The sequence below is a fragment of the Schistocerca gregaria genome, chromosome 6, assembly GCF_023897955.1.
Source record: "Schistocerca gregaria isolate iqSchGreg1 chromosome 6, iqSchGreg1.2, whole genome shotgun sequence".
NCBI classification, from domain to species: domain Eukaryota; kingdom Metazoa; phylum Arthropoda; class Insecta; order Orthoptera; family Acrididae; genus Schistocerca; species Schistocerca gregaria.
In genome coordinates, this window is record NC_064925.1 from 308,853,755 (window position 1) to 308,869,702 (window position 15,948).

The 15,948-nt window shown below is 44.2% G+C and overlaps 1 protein-coding gene across 4 annotated transcripts in view; it reads left to right on the forward strand.

Moving 5' to 3' along the window:
- The window catches only part of LOC126277934 (YLP motif-containing protein 1), a 665,061-nt gene that overhangs the window by 510,040 nt on the left and 139,073 nt on the right, over positions 1-15,948 (forward strand). For all 4 annotated transcript variants that reach the window (XR_007550623.1, XR_007550624.1, XM_049977517.1 and 1 more), the window contains exon 4: positions 3,259-3,402. Coding sequence is in view for 2 of the 4 variants with exons in the window: in XM_049977517.1 (XP_049833474.1) it covers positions 3,259-3,402 (144 nt within the window). In the remaining 2 variants the exon portion in view is untranslated. The remainder of the gene's footprint in view (positions 1-3,258; positions 3,403-15,948) is intronic.

Consider the following 15,948-nt stretch of genomic DNA (forward strand, 5'->3'; position numbering starts at 1 on the left):
AATGGAATCAGGCAATTACATTAAGAAAACACACACTAGAAGTAGTAGCTGAGTTTTGTTGTTTGGGCAGAAAAATAAATGATAACATCAGAAGTAGAGATGATGTAAAATGCAGACTGGCAACAGTAAAAGAAGCATCATTGGAAAAGATAAATTTATACTCAATTTCAACAAATTGAAGTGCTAGGAACTCTGTTGCACAGTATTATCTTGAAGTGTAATCTTGTATGGGAGTGATACATAGACAATCAGTTCATGGAAGATGATAATCAGCTTTTGAGAAGCATGGCTTCAAACGGATGCTGACGATTATGTGTGTAGAATGGATAACATGTTCAGAGATACTGAATAGAGGAGAAGGTTTAACTTAACAAGAGCAGAGATTCGGTGGTAGGGACCCATTCTGAGGCCTCAGGAAGTAGTTAATTTGATAATGGAGGGAAGTGAGTAGGATGGGGGTAAAACCGAATAGAGACAAAATCTTGGGTATTAAAGAAATAAGTGGACTTACAGATGGGAATAACAGTGTCAGTCATCATACAAGAACAAAGAGCCTATTCTTGTACACAAATATCACAGGAGCCCTTTCCTTTCCCCTCCCACAGGAATGTGGCAAGGTCTTTGAATCACAGCGACAATTGTGGGAGAAAGGGTGAATTGTTCTGGTAAGCCAAGGTCACTGGACACCCTCCCTGAAGTCACCCCCAGTGCGCCGACGGCAGCGACGGGCCTGTCGAACTGGGCTGCGCGGCTCCCGCTCTTCCACGTGCCTATCTACACCTACATCTACACTGAGGCGATCCAAATACTGGGGTACCGCCTAATATCTTGTAGGTGAACCTCTCAACCAGTACAAATCATGTTCCACTCCCTCCCTCACCTTATTATAAATCCAATTTTCGTTTGTGCTCTGTTCACTGTAATGAAATGAGTATGTTTGTTAGGGGTATTCCTTATAAGCAGACCGAACAATTTCGTTAACGATAACAAGATTAAGCACAGTGTTCCTATCATGTTTTCCATATACTGGGTGATCAAAAAGTCAATATACATTTGAAACCTGAACAAATCACGGAATAATGTAGACAGAGAGATACAAATTAACACACATGCTTGGAATGACATGGGGTTTTATTAGAACAAAAATAAATAAATAAATAAAAATGAAAATACAAAAGTTCAAAAAATGTCTGACAGATGGCGCTTCATCTGATCAGAATAGCAATAATTAGCATAACAAAGTAAGACAAAGCAAAGATGACATTCTGTACAGGAAATGCTCAATATGTCCACCATCATTCCTCAACAATAGCTGTAGTCGAGGAATGATGTTGTAAACTGCACTGTAAAGCATTTCCGGAGTTATGGTGAGACATTGGCGTCGAATGTTGTCTTTCAGCATCCCTAGATATGTGGGTCGATTAGGATACACTTGCGACTTCAGGTAACCCCAAAGCCAATAATCGCACGGACTGAGGTCTGGGGACCTGGGAGGCCAAGCATGACGAAAGTGGTGGCTGAGCACACTATCATCCCAAACGACGCGCGCAACAGATCTTTCACGCGTCTAGCAATATGGGGTGGAGCGCCATCCTGCATAAACATAGTACGTTCCAGCCAGGCTGGGGATGATGCGATTCTGTAACATATCGGCGTACCTCTCATCCGTCACGGTAGCAGAAAAAATGCCCGATAACTGTAGATGTGGTAAATCCAAGCCATACTGTGACTTTCTCGTCGTGCAGTGCAGTTTTCAGGACAGTTCTAGGATTTTCGGTAGCCCAAATCCTGCAGTTGTGGGCGTTGACAAACCCTCGGAGCGTGAAATGAGCTTCGTCGGTCCACAAGACGTTACTCAACCAATCGTCATCTTCCGCCATCTTTTGAAACGCTCACACTGCAAATGCCCTCCGCTTCACTAAATCGCCAGGTAACACTTCATGATGCCGATGGATTTTGTACGGATAGCATTGGAGGGTACGCTTAAGTGCCAACCAAACAGTAGTGTATGGAATGCCGGTGCGACGTGCGACTGCATGAGCGCTGACTTCCCCGTGCATAGACGAACCCGCTACAGTCTCCTTTTCTACCTGAACTGTCTCAGCAGCGTTACCCCTAGTGCTCGGTCGGCTACTACGGGGTCTACCGTCTAAACAACCCGTGGCTTCGAAATCATTCTCGCCGCCGGCCAGTTTGGCCAAGAGGTTCTAGGCGCTTCAGTCTGGAACCGCGCGACCGCTACGGTCGCAGGTTCGAATCCTGCCTCGGGCATGGATGTGTGTGATGTCCTTAAGTTAATTAGTTCTAAGTTCTAGGGGACTGATGACCTGAGACGTTAGGTCCCATAGTGCCCAGAGGCATTTGAACCAATTATTCTCGCCACAGCTTCATTTGTGAGCGGACCTTTACCCGTTCGAATCCGCTTCCTATGGCGATAGGATCGTAATGCTGAACTAGCGCATTCCCCATTCTTATAATACAGCTTCACTAAAAGCGCCTTTCCAGGTAACGTCAACATGCTGCGACTGCTGGCGCATCTGATTCTCTCTCTCATTACAGCTCCTTTTATACACGATTGTCATGCGCAGTCACTGATGTTTTGCTGTCCAGCGCCATCTGTCGGACATTTTGGGAACTTTGTTCTTTTTTTGGTTATAATAAAACCCTATGTCACTCCAAGCATGTGTGTCAATTTTTACCTCTCTATCTACATTATTCCGTGGTTTATTAAGTTTTCAAATTTTTACTGGCTTTTTGATCAACCGGTACATTTGGGAGCTTTTCGTGATTATTGTTTATATGCCTTGTGTTGCATTATTTCGCAAGGTCTCATAATTATTTGAAAAGTAGTAGATTAAGTTACCTGTACTTTAGTTACAAAGATGGATAGTAGTAGTTCTCATGTTGTTCCAAATGTTGCTTCAAATATTTTGGTTGACAGAACGAAAAATGAGCGATATGGCATAACAGGATTTCATAATATGTAAATTAAAACAGATGTTCCTACCAACTGTCCAAGTGTCATAGGTCTGATATGACACTATTTCGTAATTATTTGCATATTACATCATTCAAAATGTAGAGATTACTGGTTCTGAAGTTATGACTACCTAGTTAAAGGATATCAGGGCGATGACTTTCTCTCAATGGACTTAGAGTTGTCGTACCCATCTGTTGTTGTACCCATGCTTTCCAAACTGGTCTGCCACATTTCCAGAGAGAAAGATGCAAACAGTGCATGGCGGTGTTGTTTTGCAGGCCGGCGGTGCAGTCGGTACCAGTTCGAGTGTCGGGAGTCTGGGGAGTGCATCGCCATCTACAACGCGTGTGACGGTATCCCGCAGTGCGCGGACGGCAGCGACGAGGCTGTCGAACTGGGCTGCCCGGCTCCAGCCCCGCCACGTGCGTATCTACACCTACAAGTACTGGAGTACTGGAGCGACCCTTTTCTCTATCCCGACTTCCGTATCTTGCATGAAAGTAGGGATGTTAATTTATCTGTTCATTGACTGATATTGAGGGGTTTTGTTTTATCTCGGCTAGTTCTTAAATTAACGCTAGTGAGTCATTACACGTATTTTCTTCCCAGTTCTGAAGGAAAAAAAGCATAAGTAAATTGATACTAGTGTTTTCATTAGATTCTCGTTCACGTGTTTCAGTTACTAGTCTGCAGTTTATTCTTGGTGAAAATCATGTAACCTAATTATTTATGAACCTAAATCGAAGTTCAAGACGAATAGTCAGTTTCAAATTAACACGTTATTTTATTTAACAATAATTATTAATAAATCAGTTCATTCACACGATCGCATTCAAAGGGTTCTCTGAATAAGTATCTAATCTGGAATCCTGTCAGTATCAGAGATACAAAACAATGTTCTGTCACTTTCGATAAAAAGATTGTTCTCGTTTAATATCCAAAAACTGTCACGAACTATGAATACTAGTCGCGTGAAGTAAAGCTTTTCCACTATCACAATACGAAGTCCGAATTTGTCCAAAAATCGTTAATTCCGTAAAATATTTAAATCTTCAGACGAAGTGACGTTAAAGTCAGAGAGATTATTGATCACTTCCCCGTTCCTCTAATATGACAAAAGTTCTAATTCTGATCTGAAATTAATGCTTCCCACAAAAAAAAAAAAAAAAAAAAAAAAACTCGTCGCGATTTATTATTGCGCCCTGGTTTAATAAAGCTCCTGCTGTTGCTTCCTAAAGCTGTACGTCCTAATTGACATGGAACAGACTAGAGGATAGAGACTGGAGTATCATAATTGCATTGCATGTCTATTTATACTTTAGTAAACGCTATCTTTGGTGTTCAAGACCTACGTTCTATGACTATAATTTTGATCTTCTCATATATAAGAATAAATAATAATTTTACCATTTCTATCGTTTTTCCCCCTCCCATGCTTCCAAAATTTATGATTAAAATTCTTTTCTTTTTCTATTATTTTTCTACTATAGATTTCCCTCTGTTTGTCTCTTATTTCTATATCGTAAATTACTACTTGTGGAGGGGCTTGGGACATTTTCTGTATTTATATTTCGAGGGCATGGGAGCTAATTTGGGAGCTATTTTGATTTATTAACACCGAGAGGCGTTGTAGGTGTTACAGTACCGCCTAATAACTTGTCGGACCTCATTTTGCTCGGCGAAGTAAAGCAACTATAAGTCACATGAACTCCACAAGTTGTTGGAACTCCTCTGCAAGAAATACTGAGCCATGCTATGCCGTCTCTATAGCCGCCCATAGCTGCGAAAGTATTATGTCCCATATAACGTTGTATGGGATTCATGTCGGGCGATCTGGCCAAATAATTCATTCGAATTGTCCAGAACGTTCTTCAAACCAATCGCGAAAATCTGTGGCCTGATCAAATGATATTGTTCTTTGGGAACGTCATGTTCATAACTGGCTACAGCAGAAGTCGAACGTAGCCATTTACAATCATTCATCGGTTCAGTGGAGGACCCAGTATATTCCGCGTAAGGCATACCACACCATTTTGGAGCCATCACCAGCTTGCACAGTGTCTTGTTGACAACTTGATCCACAGCTTTGTGGGGTCTGCGGCATACTCGAACCTTTGCCCTCAGCTCTTCCAACTGAAATCGGAACTTACCTGACCAAGTCACTGTATCCCAGTCGCCTATGGTCCAACCGAAATGATCACGAGCCAAAGAGAGGTGTTGCAGGCAATGTAATGCTGTTATCAAAGGCTTTTGGGTCAGCCGTCTGCTGCCATAGCCCATCAACGCACATTTCGCAGCACTGTCCTAAATTATAGGTCTGTCGTGAGTCCCACATTGATTTCTGCCGTTATATCTCACTGTGTTGCTTGTCTGCTAGCACTGACAACTCTACACAAACAGTGATACTCTCGATCCTTAGATTAAAGCGGTCGGACGCTGCGTTGTCTTTGGTGCGAGGTAATGATCGAAATTTGGTGTTCTTGGCACACTATTGACACTGTGGCTCTTGGACTATTGAATTTCCTAACGATTACCAAAAAGGAATGTCCCAAGCGTGTGGCTCCAACTACGTTTGCGCCTTCAGTATCTGTTAATTCCCGTTGTGCTCCAACAATCATGTCGGAAACCTTTTCACATGAATCAACTGAGTACAAATGACAGCTCCGTCAGTGCACTGCCCTTTTGTACCTTGTGTACGTGTTATCACAGCCATCTGTATATGTTCTTACGTCTCGCTCAGTTGTCTCGTATAGGGTACCTAAGGGATGCTGCGTTCTCGGAATGCTATACAATAATTCAAGCAAATAACATTCATAGTTATATTTCCATAAAGCAGATTGACAATACTTAACTTGGAGATCTACGATTAGTTGTCACAAACGATGGGGGTAGTGTAACGATGTAAGTTTTGTATAAATGATTTTCTTTTGACATATGTCTATGTGCAGACTTCATCACCTACATCAGTTACAAAAAACTTCAAAATTATTTAAATTCTTTTTAAAGTTGTCTCTGAATGGTTCTTGAACGAAACTAATTAAAACATCATTCGAGTCGTATGTGCAGAATTACGTCACTCAGTCCAATTGGTTTGCGTAAACTTTTTTCAATTTAGATGTCGTTTGTTTCTTCTCAGGAATTATATTAATGCAAGTTATTTGCTTCAATAAATATTAAAACCACATTGAATAAACTGTTAAGACTTAAACTCGCGATGAACGTTGTAAAAAATTAATAATCTTGTCAAATAAATCAGTAATACTTCTTCCTTAATATAATTCTTCAGAAATAAATTCTTGGAACACGTATTTAAACTTTTTTTAGAATACACTAGTTTATTATCTTCAAATATACTACATATAGACATGAACATGAGCCTTGACAAGATAGGACTGAACATTTACAATATGATTAACCTTTCTATGGTGTCATTGTTGTAGAAACATTACAAATTCTTATTTTTTCAGTTTTTAGAAGCACGACGAAAAACTCGGTTTCAGGATCTTCTGTTGCTCTTTGTCTGTCGACCCGCGACGTGTAGTGGCCTGCAATTTTCTCTCTGGTCCCGGCAGTGAAGATGCTGTCTCTTTTCGTTGCGCCGCCCTCTCCGTACATGAAAAAAAAAAAAATAAATAAATAAAAAGCTTTAGATAATTCACAAACGTTACAAAATACATAAACAAAACAATAAATTAAACTTATATTCACGTGCAAACTGGGCTGACACTGGTGGATGGGTGACTCTTCAATTTCGCGTCCCACTATATGGGCTATAGACAGGTCCAGACAAGCAACTGTTAAGGATCACTACTAGCTCTTCTTGTAGCAAACACCGCGAATACATTTCACTAATGTCCCGACACCGAGTACTAATGTCCGTATACTGAGCCGATCTGAGCACTAACGTCCGGCCGAGGCTGGCAGGAGCAGCGCTTATATTCGCTTCTTGCTCCTGGCGCGGCGTGGTCCTTGTCAGCCAGCTGTTGGCTGACGTTTCCTCACCGCCTTCTCTGGTCTTTCGTTCTTCCTCTTCGTCTCGGCGCTTGTGACTACGCCAGGTCATTTCTCTCCCCCAAAGCGACGGGCCGTCGTCGTGGCGGGAGTGCAGCCACGAAGGCGCAACGTCGGGCCGGAAGCTGTGGCGGCAGGGGACGTGAAGCCATCCAGCCTGCATTCTGGCGGATACTTCCCCCACAAAACGACCAGGAGGGTACTTCACCTACTGCTGCCATGAACCACATCAAGATGGCGGCGATTGCTGCTGCGGTGTGGGCCCAGATCCGTCTGTAGGACGAGAGAAGGCGGCGGAGGCGAAGGCTCCGTGTCCGTCTTCATCTCCATGGGTCGTCCCGCAGTGTTGTGATGACACCCTCTGGCGACTGCTTCGGACGCGCTGTCGTCTGGATCTGTGAATCTGGGGGAAGAGAGACTGAAAGATCGTCTAACATTCTGCGTGCTGTCTGTTTGGTCTAAGTCGTGTCTCCCTACCACTTTCGCGCAACGACGCTCTGAGCGTATTTTTTAGGGAATTGACTAGTTTGAACCCGGAACCTGTTGCTGGTAAGGAGATGCCAGACCACACATGACATGTAGAGTTCAGAAGAGTTCAGTGAGACTAGCGATGATATAACCAAATACTAAATGATTTCAGCGTCAGCTCCACTGCACTCCCTGTAAAAGAATCTTAATACTAACTAAATTTAGTGGAAGGGGTTCAAGGTTTTCCTATTTTTAGTTAGCTGGTAAAATAACGTCGAAAAAGCAGTTAAGTTTACCATTTGAATTTATATTCTACTCACAAAACATTGTTTATAAATTGCGCTATTGATAAAAGGAAATATTTTAATACAGGATGATAAAAACCAACTGCGTTCAACAAAAATGTGAACGAATATTCCGTAAATGGGTTTCCAAGTTCTACAATCGATCGAAGGATGACCTATGCCATATCACATGTATAATCTAGGTTTAAATTAAGTTTCATAAAAGAGAAAACTATCAAAAATGGTCTACAGTGACCCTCAATTATCAATTTACTTATTTAACTTGTCGTAAATTACAGTGGCTGATATGGCTTCTCAATAATTATATAACAGAAAAATCATCGCGTTTCAGATTTTTAACTTCTAATAGCAAATGTGAATACCAGGACGTTTAATTGACGATCGGCACTAGTATTACGTAAAAAGGGGGTGTAACAGATGAGACTTTTGCAGTTCTGAGTGAAGTCTTAAGCGCACCGCATCGCGTGCGTTCATTACCTTGTCGATGGTTAGGCAGCACCAGGAGGCGGCGGTCGGCGCCGCTCCACACACCTCGCCACATCGCCACCTCGGAAGCAACTCTTTCTCTTCCCTTTACTACAGTTTACTGAAGTGGGTTTAAGAAAAAGGTATGTGACTGTGTTTTCAACTGACCGATAAGGGTTTCAATGTTAACCTTAATCTCTGCTTACAAAAATTCTGTCTATCCAATGAGAAACGTTATACTTTTCGTGGTGGGGCAATGTTTTTAACGTTTGCAACGTAACAGAGACGCGTATAGTCTCACTCTAAAACTTTCAGCTTGTGTGGCCCTTTTTGTGTTTTCGTGTAGTGGTGGTAGTTAGTGTTTAACGTCCCGTCGACAACGAGGTCATTAGAGACGGAGCGCAAGCTCGGGTTAGGGAAGGAAATCGGCCGTGCCCTTTCAAAGGAACCATCCCAGCATTTGCCTGAAACGATTGAGGGAAATCACGGAAAACCTAAATCAGGATGGCCGGAGACGGGATTGAACCATCGTCCTCCCGAATGCGAGTCCAGTGTGCTAACCACTGCGCCACCTCGCTCGGTAGTGTTTCCGTAAGATCTATACTGTTCTTCTGGAGGGCTCTATCTTTTAACATGGGCTGGGGGGGGGGGGGGGGGGATTGGCGGTCAGCCGGCGATGTTGGTGTCCGTTCCTTATCGCAGGGCCTTCTATCTTAACACGGTTCTGCTCTCGGCTTCTTTTCTCGTTTCTTCCCTCGGAACTGCGTCTGTTTCACGGCGTTAGTCTGTGGTATTCCATTCGCTCACTCGTTGATCGTATTACTTTGGTTAATTTAATGCCAGGATTTGTTCGGAGCTATGTGACATACCACCGGATTTGCTATCCTGTCAGGGTTTTCATGGAAGGTGTTGGATTTGCCTGACACCTTACAAACGTCGTGCACGTGACAGAGGCGAAGTTGATTTTAATGGCGGTGCTGCAAGCCATCGGGACCTGAAAGAAGATGCATGCAAGTGCCAAGCCGACGGACGATCTCGCCTCGCGCCCACCGTCTGCTGCCGCCAAAAACCCTGTAAAAGACAATACCGTGCGGCGCGAAGCGATACTTGCGGGCCTCATTCGGTGCCGGATGCTGAGGAGGCTGGAGCAGTGTCCGATGGCGGCGGCCGTCAAGCGTTTCCGCCGGCGACGATCCATCTCGTGGCCGCGAACTGCATGAGGCGAGAGACAGTTACAATGCTTCATCCCCGGTGTGTGCGGAGCGAAGTATGGCTATCTGCTACTTCAATGTTCTGACAAAACGTTTCGCTTCCCCGTTTGACTGTGGGTGAACGGTACGCTAGTTAGATGCCATATGCTATTCTGTTCACGGAATATTTCATATTCATTTGATGTGAACTGAGGTCCGCTGTCTGATACTTTACTTCAGGTAAGCATACGAGGGAAAAAATCGATTACAACACCTGAATTGTGCTACGTGACGTTGTCGAGTTCATTGGAACAGCAAAAGGAAACTTGCTATGCGAATCAACCACTATCAACCAGCGCGTGGTCCAAGAAGGTCGCCGGCCGCCGTCGTCTCGAGGTTCTAGGCGCGCAGTCCGGAACCGTGCGACTGCTACTGTCGCAGGTTCGAATCCTGCCTCGGGCATGGATGTGTGTGATGTCCTTAGGTTAGTTAGGTTTAAGTAGTTCTAAGTTCTAGGGGACTGATGACCACAGCAGTTGAGTCCCATAGTGCTCAGAGCCATTTGAACCATTTGAACCATCCAAAAGGTCCCGCATAGTCTATGTGCACACCTTCCCATGAGGATTGTGACTTAGGCCAAGGAGAGAGCGGAGAGGGCTGATTTTCCGCACATGCGTGACGCTGTGACGTCGTTGCACTTGGCAGGGTATGGACGCCCAAATAGAACAGAGTCGACACGCTAACTGTTTCGTACGAACAATCCATCAGTGTCTTCGTGAAGTCACTGCACACTTATTTTACGGATCAACACGCGTGACTGGCCACTGTCATTTTGAACAAGAATTACACCTTTCTGTACAGCGGGGCTAGACGTGCAAAGTATCGGCGTACTACAGATTTATTTTTGCTATTCCAACAGTGAGGCCAAGATGTGCGAATATATGCTAGCAAAATGTTCAAATCTGAATTAGCTTTCGTGGCCTGTGCAATTTGTCTATACTTCAACGGAAATTATTGAAGCAATACAAGATGTAGCAGAAACGGCTAAGTCTGTATCAGGGTCAATCGGAAGACGTGAAAGTGCGTCCGCATTACCATCTTGAGCTGTCGGACGATACACGATCTCGTACTGGTATTGAGACAACAAAGCCCATCATTACCATTTTTGGGCAGTTCGTACAGGAATCGGTGTCGTCGGATGAAACAAGTACGGCAAAGGCTTGTGATCTGTTACTAAGTAGAATTTTCTGCCATACAAATAGTGGCGAAATTTGGTGACACCACACACAATAGCCAAAGCCTCTCTTTCAATTTGTGAACAGTTACACTGAGCTTTGGACAGCACTTTTGATACTAAAACAATAGGTCTATCACCAGTTCTGTGTTAAAGCACTGCACTGATTCCGTGAGAGGAAGCGTCAACTTGCAAGACAACTGATTTGTCAGGATCAAAGTCAGCTAAGCATCGGTCACTGAGCAATACGTCTTTAAGTTTCTGAAATGCTTTTTGTCACTCATCTGTCCATACAAAGGTGACGTTATTGCGATGGAGCTGCGAATTGTGCAGCATTCAGTATCAACCGAATGTAATAGTTCATTTTCCCTAGAACTGACTGAAATTCAGTGATATTGGGAGGAACTGGCAATTTTCGTATGGCTGACAAATGGGACTGAAGAGGATGTACACCTTGACAGTTTATGACGTGACCAAGATACAGCAATTTAGGTTCAAAAAAATCACTTATTCAATCTAAACTTTAGCCCTGCATCAGATATCACATGAAATAAAGCAAGCAAAATTTGCGATATGTTCTTCAGGTGTACGACCTACTACGACAATGTCGTCCAAAAACTCTTAGTTTGAACAGTTTGGCCTCAGTGCAGTCAGCTGTTCCAAATACCGTTGAAAAATGGCGGTAGTGGAAGCACTGCCAAAAGTAAACGCAAATATTTAAACGAAGCCAAATGAGTATTTACGACACACACTTTTTGTGATTCTTCATCGAGCGGTATTGTCCTCCCAGGTAGCTGATTGGACTGCCCTCTCAAATAAAAAAAACTGAGTTCATCGATCAACAACGAACTTAAACGGATGTCTTACGACGTCCGCCACGAGCAGATGCAACGAAAAAAGTGAACAAAATGAGGCTAAAAAAAAAGTAGTCAGCGCGACAGACTGTCAATCCTAAGCGCCCGGGTTCGATTCCCGTCTGGGTCGGAGATTTTCTCCGCTCAGGGACTGGGTGTTGTGTTGTCCTAATCATCATCATTTCATCCCCATCGACGCGCAGGTCGCCGAAGTGGCGTCAAATCGAAAGACTTGCACCCGGCGAGCGGTCTACCCGCCCTGAGGCACTCGTCACACGACATTATTACTATCGAGCGGTATTTGAAGATACACGTCACGCAAACTAATTTTTGAAAAGTAGCGCCCAGTGCCTAATTTGTCTATGAGATCCTCCGGGGCGTGACAATGGATAACTATCAATGACAGTTCGTGGGTTGACTGTAGACTTAAAGTCAACACAGAGGCAAGTGCGACCTGAAGGTTTGGGGAGCAAAACCAGTGGACTTGCCCACTGCCTAACTGACATGGGTGCAATAAGTCCACTATCTTGCAATTGTTCAGCCGCGACTTTGTGCCGTAATGCAATGGGAACAGTTCTGGCCCAGCAAAATTTCGGCTGATAGCTTTGCCTAAACCTTCAGAAAAAGAGTTCCAGGAATTCATTTAGCAAGCTAGCTACACTGTCTTTTGTGTTGAAAGCAGACACTGTCAACACATTGTCCTGAAAGTTAAAGCCAAACCAATCAATAGAATCAAGACTAAATATATTCTCACACTCGTTTGATTCGAGCACTGTAAAAGTCACTGCTCACGTATGCAAGTAATACATAGCAGGCAAAGTGCATGTTCTGAGATCTGGAATGTCTTGTCCATTATAAGCCGTCAATTGCGTGCTAATTTTAGACAGGCATGGAGAGCCTAACAGTTCATATGTGTGACGATTTAGCAAAGTGGCAGAGTACCCGTGTCCTTCTGAAATTTCACACATTTTCCACAAACAAGTAAATGAACAAAATGTTTCTTTGACTGACGTATCACTGTGGAAACAGCACACTTACTAGGTTTGCTAATGCCTCTCGCAGACTGGGAATATACTGCATTAATGACATGGGCCTTGTGACTATAGTTTTGTGAGTGGGTCGAATTCTTATGTTTGTTGTGTAGCAAACATACGGATAGCACATGTCCTTTCCTACCTGAAGCGTAAAGCCGTCGGCAAACGGATTGTGCTGTCTAACGTTAACGTTGAGCGTGCCAAGTTCAACGTGCTGCTGAACGTTCAGGAACGACGTGACTTGTTCACATACGGTACGTGGGTCCCAACGTGATATACGCGATCGCAACGCATTCCATCGGCAGTTGAGGGATGTTTCTAGTTCGTAAATCACAGTGTTTACTCAACGGGCGCGCGTAAAATTCCCACGTTAAAACGCACATTTCCTCCTTCGTTCACGAAAAGGACAGTACCATGTCCAGTCAATAAGGACACAGACTTACAAAAGTTCCATTACAAACAGTGCGGTACAAATTTGGAATACTTCTCCGCATAAGATAAAGATTTCATCATTCCCACATTTTCTTAAAACCCCAAGGTCAGTCTTACTTGCTCACTGTTCTTTTCCAGTAACAGAACCTTTGCAACATGTGAATTACGAATCGTAAAAGAAAAAGGAGCAAAATATCTTTATACAAGTAGCGCAGGCTGTCCTGCAGATTAAGCCAATCGAACATATTTATCTAACATCAAATATTATAGCATATACTTATATTAAACTAATAATAAAGTATCAGAACCTAATAAAAACGCGAATGTTAGGAAAAAAATTGGAAGTATTAAAGACGCGAACCACCGCCCCCAACAAAAACTCATCACTGGATAGAGACGCTACTCATTACGCTTTTTTTTTTTTAATCTCATAATTTTATTGGAACGAATCACACAACTAACAACGGGTTTTCCAGTGATTCTCAATTTGCTGGTGCTCAGAAACGGCATATATACATATAGGCTTGAAATAAATGCCAATATGGCGCCTCACAACTGTGTACTGGAGGGAGACGGCGTGCGTGTGACGTAGGTGGCGTTGTGCCATCTCATTGGGGAACGCTCAGACGCACGCTCAGAATATCTGACATGCCAGATATTGCTCTGCACGTTCGGAAAGGCTCCAGAACGTGCTGTTCCACGCTATGACGTCAGAAACTCAGCATGCTCAACGCTCGGATGCACGGTCCGTGTGCCGACGGCTTAACACTGAGCTTGTCGGGAGGGGCAGTCTTGGCGTTTGTGCCGTGAATAACACTGCGGGCAAGACTTAATTCTGTTCGCCTGTTTAGCAAACTGCTTACGCCGAATGGGAGGTTGTTTACCCAGCGTGGCTAGTGGACGCTGCTGGTGCGGAATGGGGCGATCGCAACTAAGGGGCTCAAGCCGGCAGATAGTTTGCTACTCAGATTTATGAACCGACAAGGCACCTGAATTACACTGATGTAATATTAGCATTACCTGCTGAAATGATGGGTTGGACTGTTTCAAAATCTGTTCTCTGAGTTTGACATCAGGCACCTTGTACAAAATCACATCACACAACATAACATGCCAATATAAAGCACCATAAGCGCATTTGAATTTTAATTTTCTTGTAGGACCCTACAGATCTGTTACCCACTCGCGATAAGTTTGTTCTGACCATTTTTTTGCAATTAAAGAATTGATACTTAGTTGCTACCACATTCACTTGTTGGTCATAATAGTTTGTTAGGGAGTCTACGACTGTGTCATAAGCAAATCCAGTTAATCTGAACACTGCACTTACTAATGTTGATAATAGATACGGAAGTTTCACACTGCCTGGTACATTGCGTATGATGACATGCACTTCAAACTGGGGCGACTATTACTTGTCTTGTGCACAAAACTGTCGAAAAGGTGGTGTAGCAGCTGTAGTAGGTGGTGGTTGTTCTGTCAGGTGTGAAGCATTAGCAAGTAGCTGCTGCACTGTGTTGAGTGGTACCAATATTTGCTGCATCTGAAACTGAAACATCTGCATTAGCTGTGTGGCATCTAACGCTTGCGGCCTTGGCACTAGAGCAGGGAGTGGGACAGGTGCGGTGGCCATGTTAGAAAACACAAATGCAAAAAATATACAAGGCAAGCCATCTAAATAATGACAAAAGCATAGAAAAGTCCTGCAACGCCCACCTGAAAACACTGATTAGCAAACACGACAAGAAACTGTTAAAGCAATAAGTGTCTCTGCAAAGTAAGGCGCCAGCACAAAAAACACAAAAAAGACTGTGGCCGCCAGGCAAGGGGTTTGTTTGTAACACCTTATCACCAGTTGTTGGGTCTCACTCACTCGCCTCGTATAGGATGCCTAAGGGACGAAGCATTCTCGGAATGCTATCCAACAGTTCAAGCAAATAGTGTTAGTAGTTTTATTTCTATAAAGCTGATAGACAGTACTTAACTTGGATATTTATAAATACACTCCTGGAAATTGAAATAAGAACACCGTGAATTCATTGTCCCAGGAAGGGGAAACTTTATTGACACATTCCTGGGGTCAGATACATCACATGATCACACTGACAGAACCATAGGCACATAGACACAGGCAACAGAGCATGCACAATGTCAGCACTAGTGCAGTGTATATCCACCTTTCGCAGCAATGCAGGCTGCTATTCTCCCATGGAGACAATCGTAGAGATGCTGGATGTAGTCCTGTGGAACGGCTTGCCATGCCATTTCCACCTGGCGCCTCAGTTGGACCAGCGTTCGTGCTGGACGTGCAGACCACGTGAGACGACGCTTCATCCAGTCCCAAACATGCTCAATGGGGGACAGATCCGGAGATCTTGCTGGCCAGGGTAGTTGACTTACATCTTCTAGAGCACGTTGGGTGGCACGGGATACATGCGGACGTGCATTGTCCTGTTGGAACAGCAAGTTCCCATGCCGGTCTAGGAATGGTAGAATGATGGGTTCGATGACGGTTTGGATGTACCGTGCACTATTCAGTGTCCCCTCGACGATCAGCAGAGGTGTACGGCCAGTGTAGGAGATCGCTCTCCACACCATGATGCCGGCTGTTGGCCCTGTGTGCCTCGGTCGTATGCAGTCCTGATTGTGGCGCTCACCTGCACGGCGCCAAACACGCATACGACTATCATTGGCACCAAGGCAGAAGCGACTCTCATCGCTGAAGACGACACATCTCCATTCACGCCTATCGCGACACCACTGGAGGCAGGCTGCACGATGTTGGGGCGTGAGCGGAAGACGGCCTAACGGTGTGCGGGACCGTAGCCCAGCTTCATGGAGGCGGTTGCGAATGGTCCTCGCCGATTCCCCAGGAGCAACAGTGTCCCTAATTTGCTGGGAAGTGGCGGTGCAGTCCCCTACGGCACTGCGTAGGATCCTACGGTATTGGCGTGCATCCGTGCGTCACTGCGGTC